Below are 26400 nucleotides of genomic sequence, written 5' to 3'. Positions count from 1 at the left end.
ACCTTTGAAGTCACGCACTGAGCTAACAAAACCTCCCACATACAAGCCAGCGGCGCAGGATGACTCTTCCTCTACAACCTTTGAAGTCGTGCACTGAGCTAACAAAACCTCCCACATACAAGCCAGCGGCGCAGGATGACTCTTCCTCTACAACCTTTGAATTCATGCACTGAGCTAATGAAACCTCTCACAAACAAGCCAGCGGCGCAGGATGACTCTTCCTCTACAACCTTTGAAGTCGTGCACTGAGCTTTCGAAACCTCCCACATGTAAGTCAGCGATGCAGGAAGACTCTTCCTCTACAACCTTTGAAGTCGTGCACTGAGCTAACAAAACCTCCCACATACAAGCCAGTGGCGCAGGATGACTCTTCCTTTACAACCTTTGAAGTCGTGCACTGAGCTAACGAAACCTCCCACATGCAAGCCAGCGGTGCAGGATGACTCTTCCTCTACAACCTTTGAAGTCGTGCACTGAGCTAACGAAATCTCACAAGCAAGCCAGCGGCGCAGGATGACTCTTTCTCTACAACCTTTGAAGTCACGCACTGAGCTAATGAAACCTCCCACATGCAAGTCAGCGATGCAGGATGACTCTTCCTCTACAACCTTTGAAGTCATGCACTGAGCTAACGAAACCTCCCACATGCAAGTCAGCGATGCAGGATGACTCTTCCTCTACAACCTTTGAAGTCACGCACTGAGCTAACGAAACCTCCCACATGCAAGTCAGCGATGCAGGATGACTCTTCCTCTACAACCTTTGAAGTCACGCACTGAGCTAACGAAACCTCTCACAAGCAAGCCAGCGGTGCAGGATGACTCTTCCTCTACAACCTTTGAAGTCGTGCACTGAGCTAACAAAACCTCCCACATGCAAGCCAGCAGCGCAGGATGACTCTTCCTCTACAACCTTTGAAGTCACGCACTGAGCTAACGAAACCTTCTCACAAGCAAGCCAGCGGCGCAGGATGACTCTTCCTCTACAACCTTTGAAGTCGTGCACTGAGCTTTCAAAACCTCCCACATGCAAGTCAGCGATGCAGGATGACTCTTCCTCTACAACCTTTGAAGTCACGCACTGAGCTAACGAAACCTCCCACATGCAAGTCAGCAATGCAGGATGACTCTTCCTCTACAACCTTTGAAGTCACGCACTGAGCTAACGAAACCTCTCACAAGCAAGCCAGCGGCGCAGGATGACTTTTCCTCTACAACCTTTGAAGTCGTGCACTGAGCTTTCAAAACCTCCCACATGCAAGTCACCGATGCAGGATGACTCTTCCTCTACAACCTTTGAAATCACGCACTGAGCTAACGAAACCTCCCACATGCAAGTCAGCAATGCAGGATGGCTCTTCCTCTACAACCTTTCAAGTCACGCACTGAGCTAACAAAACCTCCCAATGCAAGCCAGCGGCGCAGGATGACTCTTCCTCTACAACCTTTGAAGTCACGCACTGAGCTAACGAAACCTCCCACATGCAAGTCAGCAATGCAGGATGACTCTTCCTCTACAACCTTTCAAGTCACGCACTGAGCTAACGAAACCTCCCACATGCAAGCCAGTGGCGCAGGATGACTCTTCCTCTACAATCTTTGAATTCATGCACTGAGCTAACAAAACCTCCCAATGCAAGCCAGCGGCGCAGGATGACTCTTCCTCTACAACCTTTGAAGTCACGCACTGAGCTAACGAAACCTCCCACATGCAAGTCAGCAATGCAGGATGACTCTTCCTCTACAACCTTTCAAGTCACGCACTGAGCTAACGAAACCTCCCACATGCAAGCCAGCGGCGCAGGATGACTCTTCCTCTACAACCTTTGAAATCACGCACTGAGCTAACGAAACCTCCCACATGCAAGCCAGCGTCGCAGGATGACTCTTACTCTACAATCTATGAATTCATGCACTGAGCTAACAAAACCTCCAAATGCAAGCCAGCGGCGCAGGATGACTCTTCCTCTACAACCTTTGAAGTCACGCACTGAGCTAACGAAACCTCCCACATGCAAGTCAGCAATGCAGGATGACTCTTCCTCTACAACCTTTCAAGTCACGCACTGAGCTAACGAAACCTCCCACATTCAAGCCAGCGGCGCAGGATGACTCTTCCTCTACAACCTTTGAAGTCACGCACTGAGCTAACGAAACCTCTCACAAGCAAGCCAGCGGCACAGGATGACTCTTCCTCTACAACCTTTGAAGTCGTGCACTGAGCTTTCAAAACCTCCCACATGCAAGTCAGCGATGCAGGATGACTCTTCCTCTACAACCTTTGAAGTCACGCACTGAGCTAACGAAACCTCCCACATGCAAGTCAGCAATGCAGGATGGCTCTTCCTTTACAACCTTTCAAGTCACGCACTGAGCTAACGAAACCTCCCACATGCAAGCCAGCGGCGCAGGATGACTCTTCCTCTACAACCTTTGAAGTCACTCACTGAGCTAACGAAACCTCCCACATGCAAGTCAGCGATGCAGAATGACTCTTCCTCTACAACCTTTGAAGTCACGCACTGAGCTAACGAAACCTCCCACATGCAAGTCAGCGATGCAGGATGACTCTTCCTCTACAACCTTTGAAGTCACGCACTGAGCTAACGAAACCTCCCACATGCAAGTCAGCGATGCAGGATGACTCTTCCTCTACAATCTTTGAAGTCACGCACTGAGCTAACGAAACCTCTCACAAGCAAGCCAGTGGCGCAGGATGACTCTTCCTCTACAACCTTTGAAGTCGTGCACTGAGCTAACAAAACCTCCCACATACAAGCCAGCGGCACAGGATGACTCTTCCTCTACAATCTTTGAAGTCACGCACTGAGCTAACAAAACCTCTCACAAGCAAGCCAGCGGCGCAGGATGACTTTTCCTCTACAACCTTTGAAGTCGTGCACTGAGCTTTCAAAACCTCCCACATGCAAGTCACCGATGCAGGATGACTCTTCCTCTACAACCTTTGAAGTCACGCACTGAGCTAACGAAACCTCCCACATGCAAGTCAGCAATGCAGGATGGCTCTTCCTCTACAACCTTTCAAGTCACGCACTGAGCTAACGAAACCTCCCACATGCAAGCCAGCGGCGCAGGATGACTCTTCCTCTACAATCTTTGAATTCATTCACTGAGCTAACAAAACCTCCCAATGCAAGCCAGCGGCGCAGGATGACTCTTCCTCTACAACCTTTGAAGTCACGCACTGAGCTAACGAAACCTCCCACATGCAAGCCAGCGGCGCAGGATGACTCTTCCTCTACAACCTTTGAAGTCACGCACTGAGCTAACGAAACCTCCCACATGCAAGCCAGCGGCGCAGGATGACTCTTCCTCTACAATCTTTGAATTCACGCACTTAGCTAACGAAACCTCCCACATGCAAGTCAGCAATGCAGGCTGGCTCTTCCTTTACAACCTTTCAAGTCACGCACTGAGCTAACGAAACCTCCCACATGCAAGCCAGCGGCGCAGGATGACTTTTCCTCTACAACCTTTGAAGTCACTCACTGAGCTAACGAAACCTCCCACATGCAAGTCAGCGATGCAGAATGACTCTTCCTCTACAACCTTTGAAGTCACGCACTGAGCTAACGAAACCTCCCACATGCAAGTCAGCGATGCAGGATGACTCTTCCTCTACAACCTTTGAAGTCACGCACTGAGCTAACGAAACCTCCCACATGCAAGTCAGCGATGCAGGATGACTCTTCCTCTACAATCTTTGAAGTCACGCACTGAGCTAACGAAACCTCTCACAAGCAAGCCAGTGGCGCAGGATGACTCTTCCTCTACAACCTTTGAAGTCGTGCACTGAGCTAACAAAACCTCCCACATACAAGCCAGCGGCGCAGGATGACTCTTCCTCTACAATCTTTGAAGTCACGCACTGAGCTAACGAAACCTCTCACAAGCAAGCCAGCGGCGCAGGATGACTCTTCCTCTACAACCTTTGAAGTCGTGCACTGAGCTTTCAAAACCTCCCACATGCAAGTCAGCGATGCAGGATGACTCTTCCTCTACAACCTTTGAAATCATGCACTGAGCTAACAAAACCTCCCACATACAAGCCAGCAGCGCAGGATGACTCTTCCTCTACAACCTTTGAAGTCGTGCACTGAGCCAAAAAACCTCCCACATACAAGCCAGCGGCACAGGATGACTCTTCCTCTACAACCTTTGAAGTCATGCACTGAGCTAACAAAACCTCTCACATACAAGCCAGCGGCGCAGGATGACTCTTCCTCTACAACCTTTGAATTCATGCACTGAGCTAACGAAACCTCTCACAAGCAAGCCAGCGGCGCAGGATGATTCTTCCTCTACAACCTTTGAAGTCGTGCACTGAGCTAACAAAACCTCCCACATACAAGCCAGCGGCGCAGGATGACTCTTCCTCTACAACCTTTGAAGTCGTGCACTGAGCTAACAAAACCTCCCACATACAAGCCAGCAATGCAGGATGACTCTTCCTCTACAACCTTTGAAGTCACGCACTGAGCTAACGAAACCTCCCACATGCAAGTCAGCGATGCAGGATGACTCTTCCTCTACAACCTTTGAAGTCACGCACTGAGATAACGAAACCTCCCACATGCAAGTCAGCGATGCAGGATGACTCTTCCTCTACAATCTTTGAAGTCACGCACTGAGCTAACGAAACCTCCCACATGCAAGCCAGCGGCGCAGGATGACTCTTCCTCTACAACCTTTGAAGTCACGCACTGAGCTAACGAAACCTCCCACATGCAAGCCAGCGTCGCAGGATGACTCCTCCTCTACAATCTTTGAATTCATGCACTGAGCTAACGAAACCTCTCACAAGCAAGCCAGCGGCGCAGGATGACTCTTCCTCTACAACCTTTGAAGTCGTGCACTGAGCTTTCGAAACCTCCCACATGCAAGTCAGCGATGCAGGATGACTCTTCCTCTACAACCTTTGAAGTCGTGCACTGAGCTAACAAAACCTCCCACATACAAGCCAGTGGCGCAGGATGACTCTTCCTCTACAACCTTTGAAGTTGTGCACTGAGCTAACGAAACCTCCCACATGCAAGCCAGCGGTGCAGGATGACTCTTCCTCTACAACCTTTGAAGTCGTGCACTGAGCTAACGAAACCTCTCACAAGCAAGCCAGCGGCGCAGGATGACTCTTCCTCTACAACCTTTGAAGTCACGCACTGAGCTACCGAAACCTCCCACATGCAAGTCAGCGATGCAGGATGACTCTTCCTCTACAACCTTTGAAGTCACGCACTGAGCTAACGAAACCTCCCACATGCAAGTCAGCAATGCAGGATGACTCTTCCTCTACAACCTTTCAAGTCACGCACTGAGCTAACGAAACCTCCCACATGCAAGCCAGCAGCGCAGGATGACTCTTCCTCTACAACCTTTGAAGTCACGCACTGAGCTAACGAAACCTCCCACATGCAAGCCAGCGGCGCAGGATGACTCTTCCTCTACAACCTTTGAAGTCACGCACTGAGCTAACGAAACCTCCCACATGCAAGCCAGCGTCGCAGGATGACTCTTCCTCTACAATCTTTGAATTCATGCACTGAGCTAACGAAACCTCTCACAAGCAAGCCAGCGGCGCAGGATGACTCTTCCTCTACAACCTTTGAAGTCGTGCACTGAGCTTTCAAAACCTCCCACATGCAAGTCAGCGATGCAGGATGACTCTTCCTCTACAACCTTTGAAGTCGTGCACTGAGCTAACAAAACCTCCCACATACAAGCCAGTGGCGCAGGATGACTCTTCCTCTACAACCTTTGAAGTCGTGCACTGAGCTAACGAAACCTCCCACATGCAAGCCAGCGGTGCAGGATGACTCTTCCTCTACAACCTTTGAAGTCGTGCACTGAGCTAACGAAACCTCTCACAAGCAAGCCAGCGGCGCAGGATGACTCTTCCTCTACAACCTTTGAAGTCACGCACTGAGCTAACGAAACCTCCCACATGCAAGTCAGCGATGCAGGATGACTCTTCCTCTACAACCTTTGAAGTCACGCACTGAGCTAACGAAACCTCCCACATGCAAGTCAGCAATGCAGGATGACTCTTCCTCTACAACCTTTCAAGTCACGCACTGAGCTAACGAAACCTCCCACATGCAAGCCAGCGGCGCAGGATGACTCTCCCTCTACAACCTTTGAAGTCACGCACTGAGCTAGCGAAACCTCCCACATGCAAGCCAGCGTCGCAGGATGACTCTTCCTCTACAATCTTTGAATTCATGCACTGAGCTAACAAAACCTCCCAATGCAAGCCAGCGGCGCAGGATGACTCTTCCTCTACAACCTTTCAAGTCACGCACTGAGCTAACGAAACCTCCCACATGCAAGCCAGCGGCGCAGGATGACTCTTCCTCTACAACCTTTGAAGTCACGCACTGAGCTAACGAAACCTCTCACAAGCAAGCCAGCGGTGCATGATGACTCTTCCTCTACAACCTTTGAAGTCGTGCACTGAGCTTTCAAAACCTCCCACATGCAAGTCAGCGATGCAGGATGATTCTTCCTCTACAACCTTTGAAGTCACGCACTGAGCTAACGAAACCTCCCACATGCAAGTCAGCAATGCAGGATGGCTCTTCCTTTACAACCTTTCAAGTCACGCACTGAGCTAACGAAACCTCCCACATGGAGAAGTGTAGAAGTACTGTGGAGAAGTGTAGCTCACTGGTTAGAGGAGGCATACCCTGAAGCAGAGATCAGGCCCGGGACCTGGGTTCGATTCCCGACGCGGCAGGGTCCAGAACCCAATTGTCCACAGACTCGATAATTCTCGTTTCGGTGCCCACTCTAAGCACGAGTTCACACTATGCAGCTCTGGGCAACAAGCCTGCTTAATCTCCACAACGGCCCCCCGCGGCGGGATGCCTGGCTTTCACCTTGGGGATGCCCAGTACGGGTTATCTTACAGGGAAAAACCAGGACGGGTTCCCAATGCAAGCACCAAGATGCCCGTAGGGTGATAGTTGCGCTCTATAAGTACTCCAATCAATCAATCAATCACATGCAAGCCAGCGGCGCAGGATGACTCTTCCTCTACAACCTTTGAAGTCACGCACTGAGCTAACGAAACCTCCCACATGCAAGTCAGCGATGCAGACTGACTCTTCCTCTACAACCTTTGAAGTCACGCACTGAGCTAACGAAACCTCCCACATGCAAGCCAGCGGCGCAGGATGACTCTTCCTCTACAACCTTTGAAGTCACGCACTGAGCTTTCAAAACCTCCCACATGCAAGTCAGCGATGCAGGATGGCTCCGCCTCTAACCTTTGAAGTCGCATACCACCAAAAGGAAGTGCGTGGGCCAGTAGAGGCACATCGGTGAATCTTGAAAACAGCCCCCCAGGCTCCGACGGAGACAATTATTTGCTGGCCGGACAGAAACGGAATTCCTCAGGAGCAGGCATCCTTAGAAAGGTAGTGCAGACCAGCACTGATACAGCCAGGGAATACACGCAGAGATTTCACCTCAGGAGATCGTGAACTTCAGAAAGATGCAACAGTTCATTTCTTCACATGAAGAGAACAAAATTAAATTTATTGGCGAACGCACTGCTTAGTAACATCGGTGGGCAACACAGCAGAGGAGATGTTGATAATGTTGTCTTCCGCACAAAAAATTGTCATCAGTGAAATAACGGCGTCCGAGCTTCAAAGGTAAGGCGAGAAGAGCTTTATTCACCAACATCCATAACCCACCAGCTGACAGTTAAACTGTCAGCACCAACAGTCAGAACGCTCAACAGAACGTTCTAGGAAGGGCAATAGAAGTTTATGAGGCAAAAAGGGGGGAACAGAAGAAACCAAAAGGGAGAAAGAAGGAATATTAAAAAAAGCAAAACATTGTGGTAATAATAATGACAACAGTTACCATAGCATGATCCTAGTATTCAATGAGATCATGGAGCAGTCCTACTACCATCCTCATGCTGCATAGCTGAAAGCTGGATAACCCTCTAGAGGAACTGGGAGAGAAAGCTGCACTGTAGAAGCGTCTTGTGCTGGCTGCAGTGTCATCAAGGGAAGAAGAAACCGGAGTACTATCTATATACGGTCTGTTATCCAAAGATTTATCGCAACTATTTGGATGTGTTCAGTAAAAGAAAAGCAGAAACGCTCTTGCCTCATTGGCCCTTTGGCTACTGCATGTCCCTGGAACAAGGAGCCACCATACCATTCAGCCTCATTTATGCACTTACTGAGCCCAATATAGAATTTTCCTGGAAATATTTCAAATATTTGAAGGAATACCTAACAAATAGCTTTATTAGCCCATCATAGTCCCCCGCTCCCTCAACATTATTTTATCACTGGAAAAAAGTGGGCAAACTATACATGTGCATAAATTGCAATGCATTGAACCCCATCACCATTACAAACAATATCAATTACCCCTCATCTTAATATTATTTGATGCCAGTGCTGAATATCTAGCTTACAAATGGACCAACAAGGGATTAAGGAATTTTGAAAAGCTATTTTTTAGAAGCTTTCAAAGCAGGTGTGATTTGATGTGTTCCTTATCTGTAGTGGAAAAGAGTTCCACAGCTCAACTGTGAGAAATAAGAAAGATCTTCCTCTTTGTCTGGAATGCTTAATTTTGGGAATCACCAGAAGATAAGTTCTGATGGATACATCTACCTGCAGATATCTCACCTTTTGAATATCGCTATGTGCCAGCTTGCACCAGACATTTTTCAATAGCTCTCCCACGCCGATAGGGGGATGCACTTCAAGTTGGCTCCACACATGGCTCCACGTAACATCACTGGAGCCATAAAGCTCCCCTACTGGTGTAATGATGCCAGCTCCCTTTTTTAAAACATTTCATGCAACACGTAGCTCTTCAACTCTCCTTATGATCAGTCAAATTTTCAACTGTGTAAAGTACGAAGAATCCATAAGGGTAAGTAAAAATTGTAGTTTATTATAAGAGCGGCACAGCGCATCTGCACGTAGCAGGATTAAATCAGCAACTGATAATATTAGAACTTTGGAACATGGAATCCAGGATGTACATGCAGGTACATGGTTCCCTGTTCAACGAGGGGAGAGAGCACGAGAAGAAAGAGAAAAGGGAAAATAGGACGAGAAGAAAAGAAGAAGATGTAACACACTGTTTCTTTAAAAAAAAGTTTTGGGGTTTAATTTTCTCAAGCTATGTCCCCTCCAAGGAAGTATGGGTTCAAGCCATGTTGAGATTGTGATGGTCAGATTTCCATCACCAGTCCTCACAAAATCTGTCTTTGGTGCCTGATATCAGACCATAACTTCGATGTCTGTAGAGACTGCCAACAGATGAATCCAAAAACCTTAAAGGAAAGAGAAGTCAAACTTTTTACAGCCAGAGTGCGGATGAAAGAAAAGGTAGATGAAAGTCCCATCCAAAACTAAAATCATCATCACCTCTTTCTTCCAGATATTCATAGAAAAATGATTAGAAGAAGCATCACCCTGTATCCTATCATAGATCTTCCAAATGCAAGTCTCCGACATTGGTGACCCCCCTCAACCACTCTTAGACTATGATCAAGAAGATATCACTCTGACGCCAATTTCGAAGACTCCATCTTGACCGATACCCTTGGCACGAACAGCTCCGGTTCCTGCGAAGCCACATTCAGCACCATCTCCAACAGATCCAATAAATCCTGTGGCATTGTTTCTTCAATCCCCGGATGATATGACATACCCTACTTTTCCAACTCAGGGTATGGATCTGAGTTGATAACTCAATTCCATGTTTAGCATCTTAAATAGAGCCATTATGCCATCTCGTGTGCCTACAGGCCCCGTGGAACCACTGGCCTACTCCTTGGGAGGACTCTCTGTGCCATACCAGCAAGCACCCTTCTTATCATTTATGCGACTGGCCCAGTATCCCTTACTGAATTCGACTCCTGTCCCCACATCTCCAACAACACAAACAATGCTGCCCCAGTTGGCTCTTCCACCATCATCAGAGAAAGACTCTCCATAGGTGGCACAACGAACGTCACCAGCGCCGGAACCTTCTCCACAGATGCCACAGTTGACACCACTGGTAACCCTACCAACCATGGAGCTTCCACAAGTTACATCGCCACTACATTGATCTCAAAGAGAGGTGCAGAGACTTTTGAAGGAGGAACATTTAGTCTTTGGCGACAATGTTTTTCAGGAGGTGATGAGGACAACCAGTTATCAATTGCACAGTACTTCGAGGACTTGAAGGAGGCAAGTGGGTTGGACTCCTGTCCCCAACAGATATTTCACCTCCAAAGGTGACATCTTATCTTTCAGTGGTGCGCAAGGCAACAACATTGTGTTAAAAACCCTTTTGGAAACACATACAGAAAATGCAACATATTATCGCACAATGATTCAGCCGGTGTTAGTGGTGGATAGAACCACACAAAAGTCCATAGTATCGAAAGTCTAGCAGTGTAACCACTGTGGAGTGAAATAGATGGCAATACAGCAGGAAATCCAGGGAAGGAGGATGGTAATATATAGAATGGAGTATATAAGCCATCTGTAAAATGTCAGAGTTCTGTGCGTAGGTGCTGTAATCAATCCAGTTGTTAAAGAGGCAATGAAACAACAAAATGTACAATACAAAACCAAATTGCTCCATATCCAACATAGTGAGTCGCATAATACAAACAGCCACAACGTGAGTATAAAGTGTAGAGGAGGTAGTGACCTAGTCTGGAATAGGGGTGGGGTATGGGGACGTCCTCTTCAAAAGTGTATAGCGGAATAACTGTGGACAGGGCTTCCGGAAGGGTCTCATGGGAAGGAGCTTGTAGAGCGTGTCGCAGAGGATGTTTGGTGTGTCACATCAACATGTGTGGTCAAAGGCAGCAGAAATGTTTGACTTACTTCTCCCAACCACAGGATTGAAGTCTAACATATTACTTGGGGCTTTTACATTCAATGATCCAAAACTCACAACTTCTGCTATCCTTTAATGATGCATTGACAGAACCCATCTCAGTGATATGGAACAAATCTACCACTGCTACAGCTGTCTCCAGATTGATAGGAAGACATTACAAACCAGCTCCTGAACACCCAGTCTTCCTATCATCACATCTACTCCAGAGACCTTGGTAGTCCAAGCCTATTGCTCACCAAAACCTACTCCTGGTTCTTTTCCGTGTGATCCCTCCGACAGGGAGTCTTAGAACATGGAAAAGTCGGCTACAAAATGTTCTCATCAGGTAGCATGGTGCTTAAATCTTTAAATGCGACCTGCTTCCTAGGCAGGTATATTCATGCATTGCTTGATTCAGCGTATCATTACTAAATTGCCTACAGAGGACCAAACTAACTTCTCTGAAATAATTAATGATGGTCAAATGGTGGCTAGACTAGTCATACAATCAGGGCTCAGTGTTACTGACTCAGTCGCAATGGCTGTGGGCATATCAGTCTGCCTCCATGCTTGGCTGAGAAACTCAGGTTTTGCACAGGTTATGCAGAATACTTTCATGGACTTACCATTGGACGATTCCAAACATTTTGGAGCAAAAGCATATTCTTCTTTAGAATGAGAGTAGAGTCATAGCACAATCACGTGGCCTTCAATCACCGATGAAAGACTACTGTCAGTTTAAAATATTTTGAGGTTTCAGCATGGTATATTCTTTTTGGAGGCGCTAACAATATTTAATGCAATAGCAACCACAACAACAGACATCAAATGCCCTTCACAGAAGTTACAGAGGGTGTGCTAGAGGAAGACAGCGAGCCCTCCCACTCCTTTCTTCTTCTTTTTCCTCCTTCTCCTCCTCCTCTTCCTCAGACAATGCACAAACGTAGCCCTAGTATCTCCTTCTTGGACCACTTTCTACCAGTAGGAGGATGTGTGTCTCAATTTCCACAATGATGGAGGTGCTTAACATCAGACCTCTGAGTTTTGCAACTTGTGGAATAGAGGTATACCCAACCCTTCCAAAAATTGTCTCCGCCTTCCTCGCAGCTCTTCCAATCACACCCACTGCCTCAGGAGCATTTAAAGCTTCTCCACTAGAAGGTCCAATGTCTACTCTTTTTTTGTGTTCAGAATATTTTATTGAATTTTTGATCATATACAACTAAAAGAAAGACAACACATAAAATATTATGATTAAGCAATAATACCTAAATAACATTGTATATCATAATCAAAATCATAGAAAAAATTATATTGGGTAATGTAAAAATACACATTCAAAAGATACAAAAAGGGCGAAAAGGAGGGGGAGGGAAGGAACAAATATAACAACTACCGTATAAGATGCAAACAGAGCTACTATATGTCATAATAAGACTAATCATGTTGAGTTCAAATCTGAATTGAAATTATTAATACAACATTAAATGGACAAATATGCATCAACAGGTAACCAAAAAGATTGATAAGAGAAAAAATGATGAGTGATCCCATTTATAGATAATTGAGCACCTCTTCTAGAAAAAATAACCCATGACCACCAAGCATTAACAGATAATATAGAAACATCTTTCCAACAAAAAGTAATGGATTTTAAAGCAGCAGAAATAAGAAAATTGAAAAGTTTACTTTCTAAATCATGCACAGTTTGTGAAAGAATAGCTGTGTACAAATTATTAACTAATAGGAAAGATCAATTTGAAATTTAAAAATCTTCTTTATGATATCCCAAACTTCAGACCAAAATTTAAAAACCAAAGGACAATCAAAAAGCATATGTTGTAATGTACCAGGGTGTGATTTACGATGCCAACAATCAGGAGAGGGGAGATGTTTAGCTTGGAACAAACGTGATGGAGTCCATAAACGATTATAGAGGATATAAGAATTAGTTTGGTAGATTGAGACAGGCAACCACCCAGATATACTATAAGGCCAAATATCTTTCCATGTGTCAGTGGACAAGGAAAGTGAAAGTTCATTATTCCAAAAATTGGAAATCATCTATATATTGCTACCTAGAGTATCAGATAATTTTTTATATAAAATAGAAACCCCATGAGATGATTTTGAAACTGTTTGAATATAAATTGCTAAGTCAGCTGTAACATTAGAAGGGATGGCATTAGGAAAGGAGTCTAAAATTGAATTGCACAAATATTGCTACTTAATAAAGTCAGATTTAAATAAACCAAAGCTCGTTTGCAATGTTTCAAAAGAAATAAACGTGTTATTGGAATAAACATCTTTAAGATAAAAAATGCCAGCCTTAATCCATGAAAACCAGAAATTAACATTCCTGTTTAATTTAATAACATTAGTATACCATAATGCTAATTCAACAGTGTTGTCCATGGGAAAAAGAAAAATTAAGTCAAGATCATTAAATAACATTTTAGTGGATTTAATAATAACTGTCTTTGGAATAAATGGAGCATTATTATGCATGGACACCAAAGTAGGTAATGGAAATGGATTCGTAATTGATTTCTCAATACGGAGCCATGTAGGAGAATTATTTCAAAAGGAGCAATTAAACCATAGTGAACTTTGTTTTAAAATAAAAGCTTTATGATAAAGGAAAAAGTCTGGGATACCAAATCCAGCATTACGTTTAGGAACTTTTAATTTTTATAATTAATGCGAGGAGGTTTGAGGTTCCATAAAAACTTTGACAAAAGTTTATCAACATCTTTATAAAACTTTAATGGAACCATGGCAAGGGTATAGAATATTTTGGGGGCTATAGTCATTTTAAGAGAATCCATCCTATCCCACCATGAAAGATGTAATGATGACCATTTAGACGTTTTGTCTTTAATATAGTTTAGGATAAAATCACAATTTAGGTTTATTGTCGATTTTATGGAAGAGGAAAATAAAATTCCAAGATATTTTAACTTATTCATTTGCCAAATAATTTCATGCATGTGAAGCATATCAGGAGTGCAATAAACATTTAAAGGAAAGAATTCAGTTTTGTTGGTATTTAAAGTGTATCCAGAAACTGTAGAATACTTTGTTATAATATCCATTAATGAGGGGAAAGAAGATATATGGTCACTAACAAATTAAAGCACATCATCCACATAAGCAAGGGTTATAACAGTAACATCCTTAATAATGATTCCTTTAATATGATCGCAATTTCTGATTAGGTTAAGAAAAGGTTCAATGCCAATTAAAAATAAGAGAGGAGAAAGAGGACATCCTTGTCTTGTACCTCTAAAAAGCGAAAATTGAGTTGAAACTTGCCCATTAATAAATAAACAAGCAGTAGGGGCAAAATATAGAGCTAAAATCATGCGAATAAAGGTATCTCCAAAACTAAATGAGGACAACGTATGGAATAAAAATTACCAATGGAGTTTATCAAATGCCTTTTCAGCATCTAAGGCAAAAATTCCAGATGGCACCGATAAAGTAGCACTTTGTTCAATAATATGTAGCAAAGTTCTCGTATTATTAGCAGAGTATCTATTCTTCATAAAACCAGATTGGTCAGGGTGTATAATAGAATCTAATATGGGGCCCAATCTAGTAGCAAGCATTTTAGCATATAATTTACAGTCTTGAGTAATTAAAGATATAGGACGATAGTTAGACACTCGGGTGGGATCTTTATCTGGTTTTGGAAGTACTATAATTAAAGCTTCTGTAAAAGAACCAGAAGTAGTTCCAGTTGATCCAAAAAACGTAAAAAGTTGGTGTAAATATGGTAAAAGGTGTGACTGAAATTCTTTGTAGAATTCCGCAGGGATCCCATCAGGGCCCACGAGATTTGTTCTTTTTAAGAGATTTTATAGCTGATAGGATTTCATCTTTGGTAATAGGTGCATCAAGTCCAATTTTATTGGATTGTGAAATCTTGGGTAATTTACATGAATTTAAAAAGGAGTCAATTAAGGAGACCTCCAGAAAATCTGGTTTATTATATAATGTCGAATAGAAATTCATAAATTCATTAACAATTTCATTGTGAGATAGAGCAATATTACCATGAGGACCAAGAATTGAGTTGATTTGAGTTTTATCTTTTTTTATGCGCAAATAATTAGCTAATAGTTTACCGGATCTATTGGCATTAAAACTAAATCTGGCTTTAGCATTAGAAATTTAAATACCTGCTCTTTTACTAAGGATTGAATTAAATTCATAACGCAATTTTTGTAGTTTAAATTTATATTGAGGACTGTTGGATGTAATAAAAAGTCGTTCAAATTTCGCAATTTGTGTTTGTAAGTTTTTAACAGTAGCATGAAAGGTTTTATTTTCATGAGCCATAATAGATATTGTTACGCCCCTAATATAAGCTTTAAAAGCATCCCATCTATTTATCATAGAAGTAGACCCTTCAGGATTAAGTATAAAATATTCTTGAATAGCAGCTAAAAGTTTGGGCTTGTTATACTCATTAAAAATTATACCAGTGTTCATTCGCCATCTAGATTGCTTAGGATAAGTTGATTCCAAGTTCAAAACCAAAGAAATCATAGCATGGTCTGAAATATCAATGTTACCAATATTAGGAGCAGTTATTGAACTAAGTAGGTGCCTGGAAACCAATAAACAATCAATTCTAGAATGGGAATTATGAGGATTTGAAAAGAATGTGTAACATTTTTCTGTAGGAAAATGTAACCTCCAAATGTCAACTAATTTAGTGGCTTGTGTAGGAAGGTGGATATCTGACTATGGTTACCCCCAACTTTTTGCCTAGTGTCTAGCTGGTGTTTCGACTTAGTTGGCCTGAGATCCTGCCATTCAGGGTCTCAGGCTGTCTGCTCTCTCTTTAAAATGGACTCCTTGTACCCTAGGTACATACCCAATTGGTAGGGATCACCTTATTAGACCCTGTATAGTGTACCTTAGGTACCCAGGGCATAGGTGTACCCTAGGCCTACCAGGGGCTGCAGCATGTATTATGCCACCCCTGGCCTGGCATTCCATTATGACACAACTGGCTGATCACTCAGCTGGGGCAAGGCCGTGTAATCACCCCTTGCTTAGGTGTAGTATTCCTATACCTACCTTATATATGGACACATGTGTACCTATCAGCCACTCCTATGGCAGGCCTTAACAATCCTGGAGGCAGAGTGCTTGGTAACATGTGAGATGGTGCTCTAGCATGAGCTGAGCCTGTCTGCAGCTTTCGGAACCATGTCCTTATAGCTGTTCTATGATATAGCCTACCATATACTCTTAAAGTGCCTTATATTCTTAAACGGTTATGGTAACTATGGTTTGGCTTTATCAAAACATGTCGTGTAAGGTGTCTAACACTTTGGAATAATACCCCCATACCATTTCTGGTGATGAGGATATTATTCCTCCCTTCTAGAGGGAGAGACATGTTAAAATCCTACTTTGCTGTTTAACTCTCACCAAAGCCTCAGCATCACAAAATGGATGCTGCTGCCACAGACACGAGTCTGACCTCCTGCTGCTGGGAGCCTGGGAAATAGACTTTAGTGTATTGGGGCAGGGAGGGCTGAAAGGAATGAGACATGCCTGGGGCACACAAGGTGCTCCATGCATAGTCCAGTTCAAACCGGTGCTGGGGCACTCCAGCCCCAGCTCTGGCGCGAAACTGGACAAAGGAAAGGGGGTGTAGCCACTCCCCTTCCTGGTCCCACCCTTAGGAGGGACCTTGCAGGTAGCCCAGCCCACTAGCCCAGTATATTAGTAGCTAGTTGGGCCCTGCTAAAGTAGATTATCCTGAACCTGCAACTTGAACAGAAACTCAGGACCTTCGACATTTGACGAAAGAAGAAGACTGAAGAATCTCCCTTGTGGCCAAGGAGTGGCTACCCTGTGCAAACAGGCACCATCAAGAGACTACCCTTTGCTTTGCTAAAGTTCTACGAGGGACCGACTGCAGAGCCCGACCAGAGCCTTGACTTCCAGACTTCTCCGACCCTGATCCACATCCACAGCCGAGCTGAGATCCGTGGAGGCGATGAGAGACGTGGGACCGGCTACCTGGGAAAAGTGGCGAGTATCTTCCAGCGCAGCTTCTGAGGCACCCTAGAAGTTGTGCACCGGGTATTGAGAAGCCCCAACCCCAAGCACCATCTGCACCAAAGATCAGCCCCCCACACTCCACGAGTCCTGCGTGGGGCCCTTCTGCATTTTCCTGCTTGCCGCGTCTGTCCGGTTGCTTGCCCATTGGCTAGTGGCCTTTGTGACGACACACCTTGAAATCTTCACTGCTGGTTTGGCTCCTCCAGACTGGCTCCCGCTTCTTTGCAAAATAGAAGCACCCCAGACCTTCCTGGTCTGCACCAGAAGCAAGGCCTCCGTTCTTCGTGGGTTCCGCTTGCCAAGGCTTGGTGAGTCCTAGTTCAACTTCGACACCGCCGACAGCAGGAGCCTTTGTGGGACAGCTCACCTCCTGGTCCTGGTCGTCCTCGACGTCTCCTGGTACCCGTGGCTGCAGCGACAAGCTTCACCCTTCACCTGCAATCTTCACGACATCGCCTGATTCCTTCCTGGTTCCACGTGATCACTGGCTAGTGACCTTAACTCTGTCCCTTCTGCTTGCAGGTACCCTTCCTTCTTGATCCCGGCCTTGGGATCCACTGGACACTCTGCACTGACTGCCTGTCAGCAACTTTCCTTCAGGCATCGATAGAAGTCCACGACGAAACCCGACGCAAGATCACACCTATGCACCCGCAGCCCGTGGGCTAGGTAACTTGGGTACTTCGGTGCTCACAAGGGTATTGACTATCCTAGGGTCTAGTTTCCGAGTCTGGACTTTCTAGCTACTCCAGAAGTGTCCTAAAACTGCTTATTTCAGAACTGTACTATTTCTATCGATTATACGCATTACGCGTGAGTGTTTCCACTCTGCACCTGAATCCCGTGGGCCTCCCACTTCCTAACTGTTGGTAGTGTAGTGTAGCCCCAGCGATTCCCTAGTCCTAGGCCTATTCTATTTCCGTGACAGTGGTCCTAATACCACTTCTTTAGTATATGGTTTGCGTGGCCCCTAGGGCCTAACTGTATTACTTACCTGTGTGACCTAATGTATGCTTAAATAAGACTGTGTTGTACTTACCTCGAATCTCATAAAGAGTGCTGAGGGTTTGACTAGAATAAATACACTTTATTTTATATATATATCTGTTGTGGTGTCCTTTCATTTGGTATTCAAGGGATTATATATGGTATCACAGCTGGCTTCACATGCCATTCAGAGTTTAGCCTAAGACTGCTCTTGTCCATGCTACCACTAGGATAGCTGGTCTATAAGGTTGACTTTACAACCAATCACCATAAGGGTTGTTTGGACTGATATAAGGTGTACACTAGAATTAGTGACATCATACATCAGGCCAACTTCTCACAGCTTGAATAAATGATTTGAAAGCAAAATATACTTTAGTAGGGTGAAACTTAGTAAGAGATAATCTATCTAATAAAGGGTCAAAGATAACATTAAAATCACCTCCAACAATTAAAGGGACATTACCAACCTTTAGAACCTCTGTTGTAAGATTAGACCTAAAAATAGGATCATCTGCTGTAGGACCATAAACATTTAATAAAAATAGAAATGAGTCATATATCACCATCCTTATAAGAAGTTTTACTCAAAATTTGACAGTGTAGCTTTTTTGCAGAGAATAGCTACACCATTTTTTTTTACCATTGGCAGGAGAAGAGACAATAGCATCTACCCATTTCTTCTGCATATAATCTAAAATGTTATCATCTATATGAGTCTCTTGTATAAGACAAACATCAGCTTTGCAACTACCTAGGTAATCTAAAATTTTTGTACGTTTAACTGGATGGCTCAATCCTTTAACATTTAATGAAATTACTTTAATATTATGAATATTAGCCATAATAGAAGAAAGGAGAAAAGAGTACAAGAAGTGGAAGATAAGAGAGGATCAAGAAAATGAGAAACAGGTAGCTCCAGATAAAGAAGAAGGAAAGGAAAAATGAAAAAACATGGAAAAAACGACAAACAGAAGACATACATGTGAAATGTGAAACGCACACACGCTGTACAAGCATGACCGAAACCGCTGGAGCCCAATAAAGAGAAATTTCAGAACTGTGTCAGAAAAAACACAACCGGCAAAAATCAAGTAGCAGAGTCATTGGTATCCATAGATTGCAGAGACTGATGATCCAAAAAATGCTTCAAATCTTCTGGACGTTGAAAAGATTTCGAAAAATTATCCTTCCAAATGCGCATCGTTGATGGATCAAAAAGACCATATTTATAGCCTAAACTGCGAAGTTGCGGACGAAGAGCAGTGAATTCTTTGCGAATTGAAACAGTTTCTTTGGCATAGTCTTGATGAATAAATATTTTATTCCCATTAACCATCAATAAAGGTATTTCTCTAGCTGCGTTTCTGATTAGAACCAAATGGTGGTGTCGAAGAACTTTAAAAATCATTTGTCGCGGTTTTGTGTGCTGAGGATTCCTGTGTGAGGGAGTCCTGTGGGTTTTATCAATTTCAAACTTTTCTGAGAATTTAAGTTGTAGAAGACCAGGTAATAAGTTCTCCAAATATAGTCTACAGTTATCCCCCTCAACATTTTCAGGAAGATTAAATATGCGTAGATTGTATTGTCTGTTACGATTCTCCAAATCCAATAATGTTGAGCACATAGGAGAAATTTTTGCCACCAGTGGAGTAAATGAGTTTAGTTTGACCTTATTATCTTGTATTTTGATGGAATTATCTGATATTTTCATTGACAGGCTGGCCATATCTTTATGCACATGTTTTACTTCAGATGCAATAGTATCTGTATTGACACGAAGTGCCTGAATTTCCTCCAATATTAAAGACAGTGAAGGTTCAGAAGACTCCACTACTTTTGATTTAACAGGAGGAGGAGAAACTTGCTGCCTCCTTTTATTAATAGAACTCTTATTTTCCATTTTAAAGTGAAAAAGAGTCAGAAATATAATTGCAGACACAAAATAACGAAGGAGGAAATGAAAGCTGTGGAAAACACCAAGGAATGATTGGTGCAGCAGCTAAAATGGTCTGGGGGAGTGGCTAGGCCCAAGTCAGGCCCTTTCCTGAAAGCTTGCTCCGCCCCCTTGACAGAAAGTCTGGCTGTACCTGAATGCTGTGCAGGGAGCAGGAACCAGGCAATGAAAAAACCCACTTCTGCAAAAACAACTGAAATTGCTCCACAGTGCAGGTGAGACCTTCATAAATGCAACGACCTCCTCCAGGGCACTTTTCTGACAGAAATCGGCATTTTAGGAATAAAAACGGGCTGAAAACGCGCGAAGACTCTCACGCGGTGGCCATCTTGGATCGCGCGCTCGCGCGTCTCCCCAATGCCTACTCTTAAAGGGCACACTGGAGTTGGTTCATGAGCCGGAAAACGGTCAGGGAGGCCATTTTTGGTATTCACTGATCCCATAAAGGACGGATCCTTTGTTGATCCCCCAAGATTCCCATCCTCCTCATTACAACATAGAGTGCAGCCATTGTGAAAGATTTGCAACCCATTTTCGGCCCCGTTTTACACTTTGCATCTGGTTCCAAACAGTTTGAAACAGTTTGAAATCCATGGTATTTTGTATGTGGAAAGTTCAGTGTTTTTACAAATTTCCTAATTACGAATGTTTTGTAAATCAAAATATCAACTCACTATTTCGAAATCGCTTTTAGCAATTAGATCATTTATAATGCAAAAATAAGAAATCAGCATTTAGTGTAGTGGTGTGCAATTTTAGGAAACAATAATGTAGAGAATCTTCGTACTTCGTTAACAGCTTATTTAGCGGTTGCTAACTAGTCTGTGACCGGTTACCGATTCACAAACAATGTGTTATCAGGCCTCAGATTCCGATCTCTGAGGAAACACGTGTTTCTGGGTCAGATAGTTCCATGGGAAGTTTTACCATTTGAAAATGCCAAGTGAACACCTGTACATGTGCAATGTCACGCCCTGAGCACAGAACTCAGCATGGTATGACCCATGCTGCCAGTTATACTCAGAATAGGAGGTATTTACCACACCTAATGATACCTTACCCAGCGGTGTCAGTGTTAATGGCTGCGATAAATACCTGCTCCACTGGTGATTGCTGCCTGACTCTTTGTCTGGCGATTTTAAACTGCATTTTGTTTCCATTTAATCTGTTGTTTACCTCTATGGTTGCTGTGCATTGGATACAAATGCATCTTTAACATCTACGTACAACTTGTGGTGATTTCTGTTTCAGGTAACTTCGCTCAATCATAAATACTTTCGTACACACCTTGAGGATTGTCTGTCACTAGGACGACCTCTGCTGATTGAGGATGTGCAAGAAGAACTGGATCCTGCGCTTGATAATGTGCTGGAAAAAAACTTCATCAAATCTGGAAGCATATTAAAGGTTTGTACTCGTAATAGACACGCATCAATCATTGCTTTTGGTAGATTTATAGAGATGTATTGCAGTACTTTGTCTCAGGAAATGTTGTGCATGTACGAGGGTTTTCTCCGTGGCATTTTGTTTAAATCAGGCAAAGTTATTTTCGTCTCATACGTGAAAACAGCCAGGTTTTAATACACTGATGGCTTCCCCCCTGTAGGAGACAGGACTGAAATAGTTATGCACGGTAAATGATGATAACAATTGCACTAGCTTGCCAATGCCAGACCATTTAATTTTGACATTGCTTGTTTTTATTTAAAAAAAATAATATTGTGTAAATTAATAGCGCAAACTAAACCTCTGTGTATGTTTCAGTGTAATGCACAGACAAGAAATGACAAAATCCCTTTGTAGTTCTGCTTTTAGGTAAACCAAGCCATCACAATTGTCCTTTTAAACATTTTCTACATCTGTCTAAACACTATGGCCCCAATCAAGAGTACTGTGTTAAATTCAGACACGTGCAGTAACTCCCATTCTCATCCATCCCACCCGTGATTAGGGCTTTTGAGTATGAACGATTCTCAGATGTTTGTTAGAAATTAGGTTGGTGGTTGATTTGGATATGAACCCCACGGCAAGCAACAACCACAATCCTAGTCAGATTAAGAAGCAGGTGAACCCTAAATTAACCTGTGCTCTCCCTCAGGTACTTTGGCAGAGAGTGTGGAAAAGTGTCTGCTTTTAACATGGTCACACCCACTTTCTGCCCTAGTACTGATGCTTTTCGACTGAAAGTGTACTGGGTGCCTGCTAACAAGAACCCCAGTGCCAGTGCTCGTTCCCTTAAGACAGGTACATGTACAATTGTTAACCAATTGACAAGGACTTTAGAACACTCGTACGTCCCTAGTAAATGGTACCCCTGGTACCTAGGGCACTGGTACTAAAAAGGGTCCCTAAGGGCTGCAGTTTGTATTGTGCCACCCTAAGGGACCACACCCAAATCCAAGTAGACTGTCATTGAAGGCTGCATGAAATGGTGCAAAACATTTATGAAAACATGACACAGCACACACCCTGTGTGCCATGCACACAGCTACTGCATGCAATATCTGTCAATCACTGCTACATCAGGCCTTAAGGCAGGGTGCATTATATTAATTGTGAGGACATATCAGCATGAGCAGATATGCCCTTGCGCTATCTAGTTCAATGACTAGATACTACAAGTAAGATAGTAAGAAGGGAAGCCATCTTAAGTATATGTACCGGGCACTGGTCACTTCGAGATCCCCAGCTTCATGACTGCTTTACTGAAACCAATGGTGTTTGGTATCAAAACCTTGTCTTAATAAATCTGTATTGTTGCCATTATCAGATTTATGGTGACATGCACCCAAAGGACACCATAGAGGTGCCTCCTGAAAAACCTACCAGTATCTAATGTGCTGGCTGACTGGTATCATCCAGCCTGCCCCCACAAACAAGTTTCTGCACCCAAGAGTGGAGAGCCCGTGCTATCTGAGGCCAGAAACAATGCCTGCTCCAGAGGAAGGTTTTCACATCTCCTCCAGCAGATTACTAGTGTGTCAACATATCAAGGCCAGAGGCTTTAAAGCCTCCTCTGCATTTGAGATCTGACCTAGAAGCGGCCACCCCCGACCTAGGAGCGTCCACCCTCTGCGCTGTGGCCCATTTGGCACCAGGACAGGCGAGAAAATTAGCTATTCAGAAGGCATGTTCACTCCCAGGCTAGTCACACGCCCAAGGTGGGCTACCTGAAGTGAACAATGGAAACGTGGTCCCACCATATTGTTTTTAGTGGAACTAAGAACTCTAGGTCAGGATTATGCCCACTTTCCACAGGCAGTGGTCATATAGGGGGTGTAGGTAGCCATTGGCTGCTACCTTACACTCCCCTTAATGTTCCTAAATTTAGTATTTAGGTGGCCCCCTGACACCAGGAAATCAGATTCATCTACTGAGAACTGAAGAAGGACCAAGAAGAGCAGTAAACACAAAAACTGTGAACCAGCCCTGGAATTGGCACCAAACGTTGCCTGCCGGCTGCTGTCCTAACAGTTGCAAAGACCTGACTCATCCTGCAGCTGTGCATCCTCCTAAAACCTTCGAGGGCTCTCAGCACTTTACCAACCAGTGAGCATCTCCCTTGAATTGGAGGAGCCATTTATCCAGTATTGGGGTATCTTTCATAGATTCACATGCCTGAATAATTCCCCGTCGCCGAGGCGGGAGTCCCCGGTAAATAAAGAAGTAGTGCCAAAAATGTTAGTAGTAGTAGTAGGCCCAAAGAAAAGGCCTGAAGCCTATATCTTAGCAGCTATCTACCTCATTATGCAAAAGAACCAAGAATTTGGTAACAACTAATCAGACACCAGCACCCTTCTAGAACCCTCTCAGCAGAGCCAGTTCTCCTCAGATTTTCACTGCACGTCGTGTGGAAGGGAGTCTCCCTGAGTGCCTCTCAGTTTTCAACTTGCTTCAGCATGTCTGACAACAAGGCCTTGTTTAAGTCCTGCAGGACCTGCACCAAGAAGAGGGTCCATGTTGATGACCAACATTTGGACTGCATCTACTGCCTCTACCCTAAACATGAGGCAAAAGATTGCAAGATTTGCCGCACCTTCCCTACCTAAACTCTTAGGGATAGGGAGGCGAGAGTGCTTTTGTGGCTTAAATCCTCTTCGGCTGAGGAGGATGATAGAGCCTCTACTTCTAGCAAGAGAGCTAGATCACATGACAGCTCTTCCAGTGAGGGGAAGAAGCACCAGAAATCTCACCATTCTACTTCTGATTCTGTTCAGAGGAGTCCCATCATTTCCTCTGAATCAGCGCACTCTCCTCAGGTTTCTGCGGTCAAGCAAACTGTGAGTAAAGGCCTTTCAAAATCTCTGGCTTTCTCTCCGTCTACGATTTCTGTCACCTCGTCTGCTCCTTCATTGACGGAAACCATTTCGACTACAGCCATTACCTCTCCTATTCTGTCAACGAGAATTACTATCCTCTCAAAGAAGCCCGTCATCGAAGTGTCGTCGACGAAGTCCTCGTCGACGAAGCCAGCATCGACGATACCATCGACAAAGCTTTCATCATCGAAAAGAGAGACGTCAACAAAGATCTCGTCGTCGAAAGTCCCGTCGACGACGAGCCCGTCGACGAAGAGCTCGTCGACGAAGATCCCATCGATGAAGACCCCGTCGACGTCGAGCCCGTCGACGAAGGCTCCGTCGACGAAGAACTCATCGACGTCGAGCCCGTCGACGAAGATCCCGTCGACGTCGAGCCCGTCGACGACGAAGACCCCGTCGACGAAGACCCCGTTGATGACGATGATCCCGTCGACGACGACCGCGTCAACGATGGACACTACAAGCCTATTAACATCAAAGGAAACAATGCCAGGAGATTTACCTGTTCAGTCTCCGACATTTACAATGGCGCCCGCTCATTCCACTCCTATTTCCACCAGGAGTTTCCAACTAAAGACTTTTCAAAGGCAGGAATGTAGCGATATATCACCGCTTACTCCCTCACATCTCCTAAAATCATATGGGCAGGGGGAAGATGATGACTATGAAGATGACGAGGACGAATGGCCTTTGGGATCGCTCGCCATCCTTCTGAACTGCACATCAAGTGTCAAGATGACGATGATGATGAGGAGGAAGTCAATTGTCAGGGGCATTACTATCAGGAAGACATTGTCGTTCAGCATCATAGACCTTACTACAGCCAACCTCGTCACAGCGAGATGTCACATCTACCTCCGACTCTGATTCAAGACCTGCAAGCTATGCTTACAGATTATAAACAGCGTTTTCCACCGCAGCCAGTCACTCCACAGGTTCCGCGAACTGCGCCGCAGCCGGACCCATTGCCTTTGCCTAAAGAACCAGCCCCAACGCCTCAACTGCCTGATCCTCCACAGGACCCGCGTCAAGATCAGGATTCAACCTCTGAGGAGGAATTCGAAGAGGGTGAGCTACCAGATCCAGCAGACCCTTGGGATTCCTATATAATTCCTATGCCTTCGCCACCCACCCCTCTACCATCTGATTCGCCCCCAGAAGATATAGGGGGGTTCCATAACCTTATGCAGCGCGCTGCGACCAGGTTCCACTTGCCAGTTACCATTGAACAGTCTGACTGTTTTCTTCATGATTTTAAAGAGGAGTCAAGAAAGATCACAAGAGCTATCCCTATCATTGACTACATTTGGAAGGAAGGAGTCAAAATTATGAAAAACCCAGCATCAGTGCCAGCGGTGCTTCCACGGATTGACAAGAAATACCGTGCTCCTGCCAACAGTCCTTCCTGTCTCATTGGCCATCCTCGGCCAGATTCGGTTATCTCACAGGCAGCCCAACAAAAATCTAAGAATCCGGCAGCACCTATCACTACACCACCGGATAGGGAAGGGCGACGCCTGGATTGAATTGGCAAAAAATTTTCAACGATGGCAGCTGCATCCATCAGGGCAGCCAATTCGTTGGCGATAATAGGACGTTATGACCGCCAAATGTGGTCAGAAATTGCAAGTTTTATTGACCTCATCCCAGAGGACAACAGACAAGACGCTCGGAAGGTTTTGTTGGAGGGTGAGCGTGCAGCATCAGAGATTATCGACTGCGCTCTGGACATTGTAAATACTCATTTTCGCCAGTTGGCTGGGGCAGCTGTTCTCAGACGCCAGGGCTGGCTTAAGGCCACCACGTTCAGACCAGAAGTCCAAACAAAAATATTGGATATGGCCTATGATGGCGAATCGTTGTTTGAAAGCATATAGATGATGCACTCCAAGCAATAAAGACCGATACTGACACCGCAAGATCATTGGGCTCCTTGCAGTACAAACAAGGTAACTTCAGAGGAGCAAGAGGCCGTGGTTTTTCATCCAGAGGAGGTTACCACACCCAACAGAACAGGTACCAGCCTCAATATCGGCAATCCTATCAATCTTCCTACAGACAAACCAACACGTCTGGTTTCTCTCGTCAAGGCGGACGAAAAAGATCGCAGAATCAGGGAAACAATGATTTCTGCAGGGCGCCTTCCACTCCTTTTCCTCTCCCTGTGGGT

At 44.5% G+C, this 26400-nt stretch overlaps 1 protein-coding gene across 1 annotated transcript in view; it reads left to right on the top strand.

Moving 5' to 3' along the window:
- Window positions 1–26400, top strand: part of DNAH8 (dynein axonemal heavy chain 8) — a 13985216-nt gene that overhangs the window by 11938412 nt on the left and 2020404 nt on the right. Inside the window, exon 75 of the mRNA XM_085610239.1 lies at window positions 21160–21315. Within this exon, the coding sequence (XP_085466365.1) occupies window positions 21160–21315 (156 nt within the window). The remainder of the gene's footprint in view (window positions 1–21159; window positions 21316–26400) is intronic.

Source organism: Triturus cristatus, chromosome 6, assembly GCF_964204655.1.
Source record: "Triturus cristatus chromosome 6, aTriCri1.1, whole genome shotgun sequence".
Lineage (NCBI taxonomy): Eukaryota > Metazoa > Chordata > Amphibia > Caudata > Salamandridae > Triturus > Triturus cristatus.
Note: the sequence above shows the minus strand (reverse complement) of the source record. Positions and strands in the feature narration are given on the sequence as shown.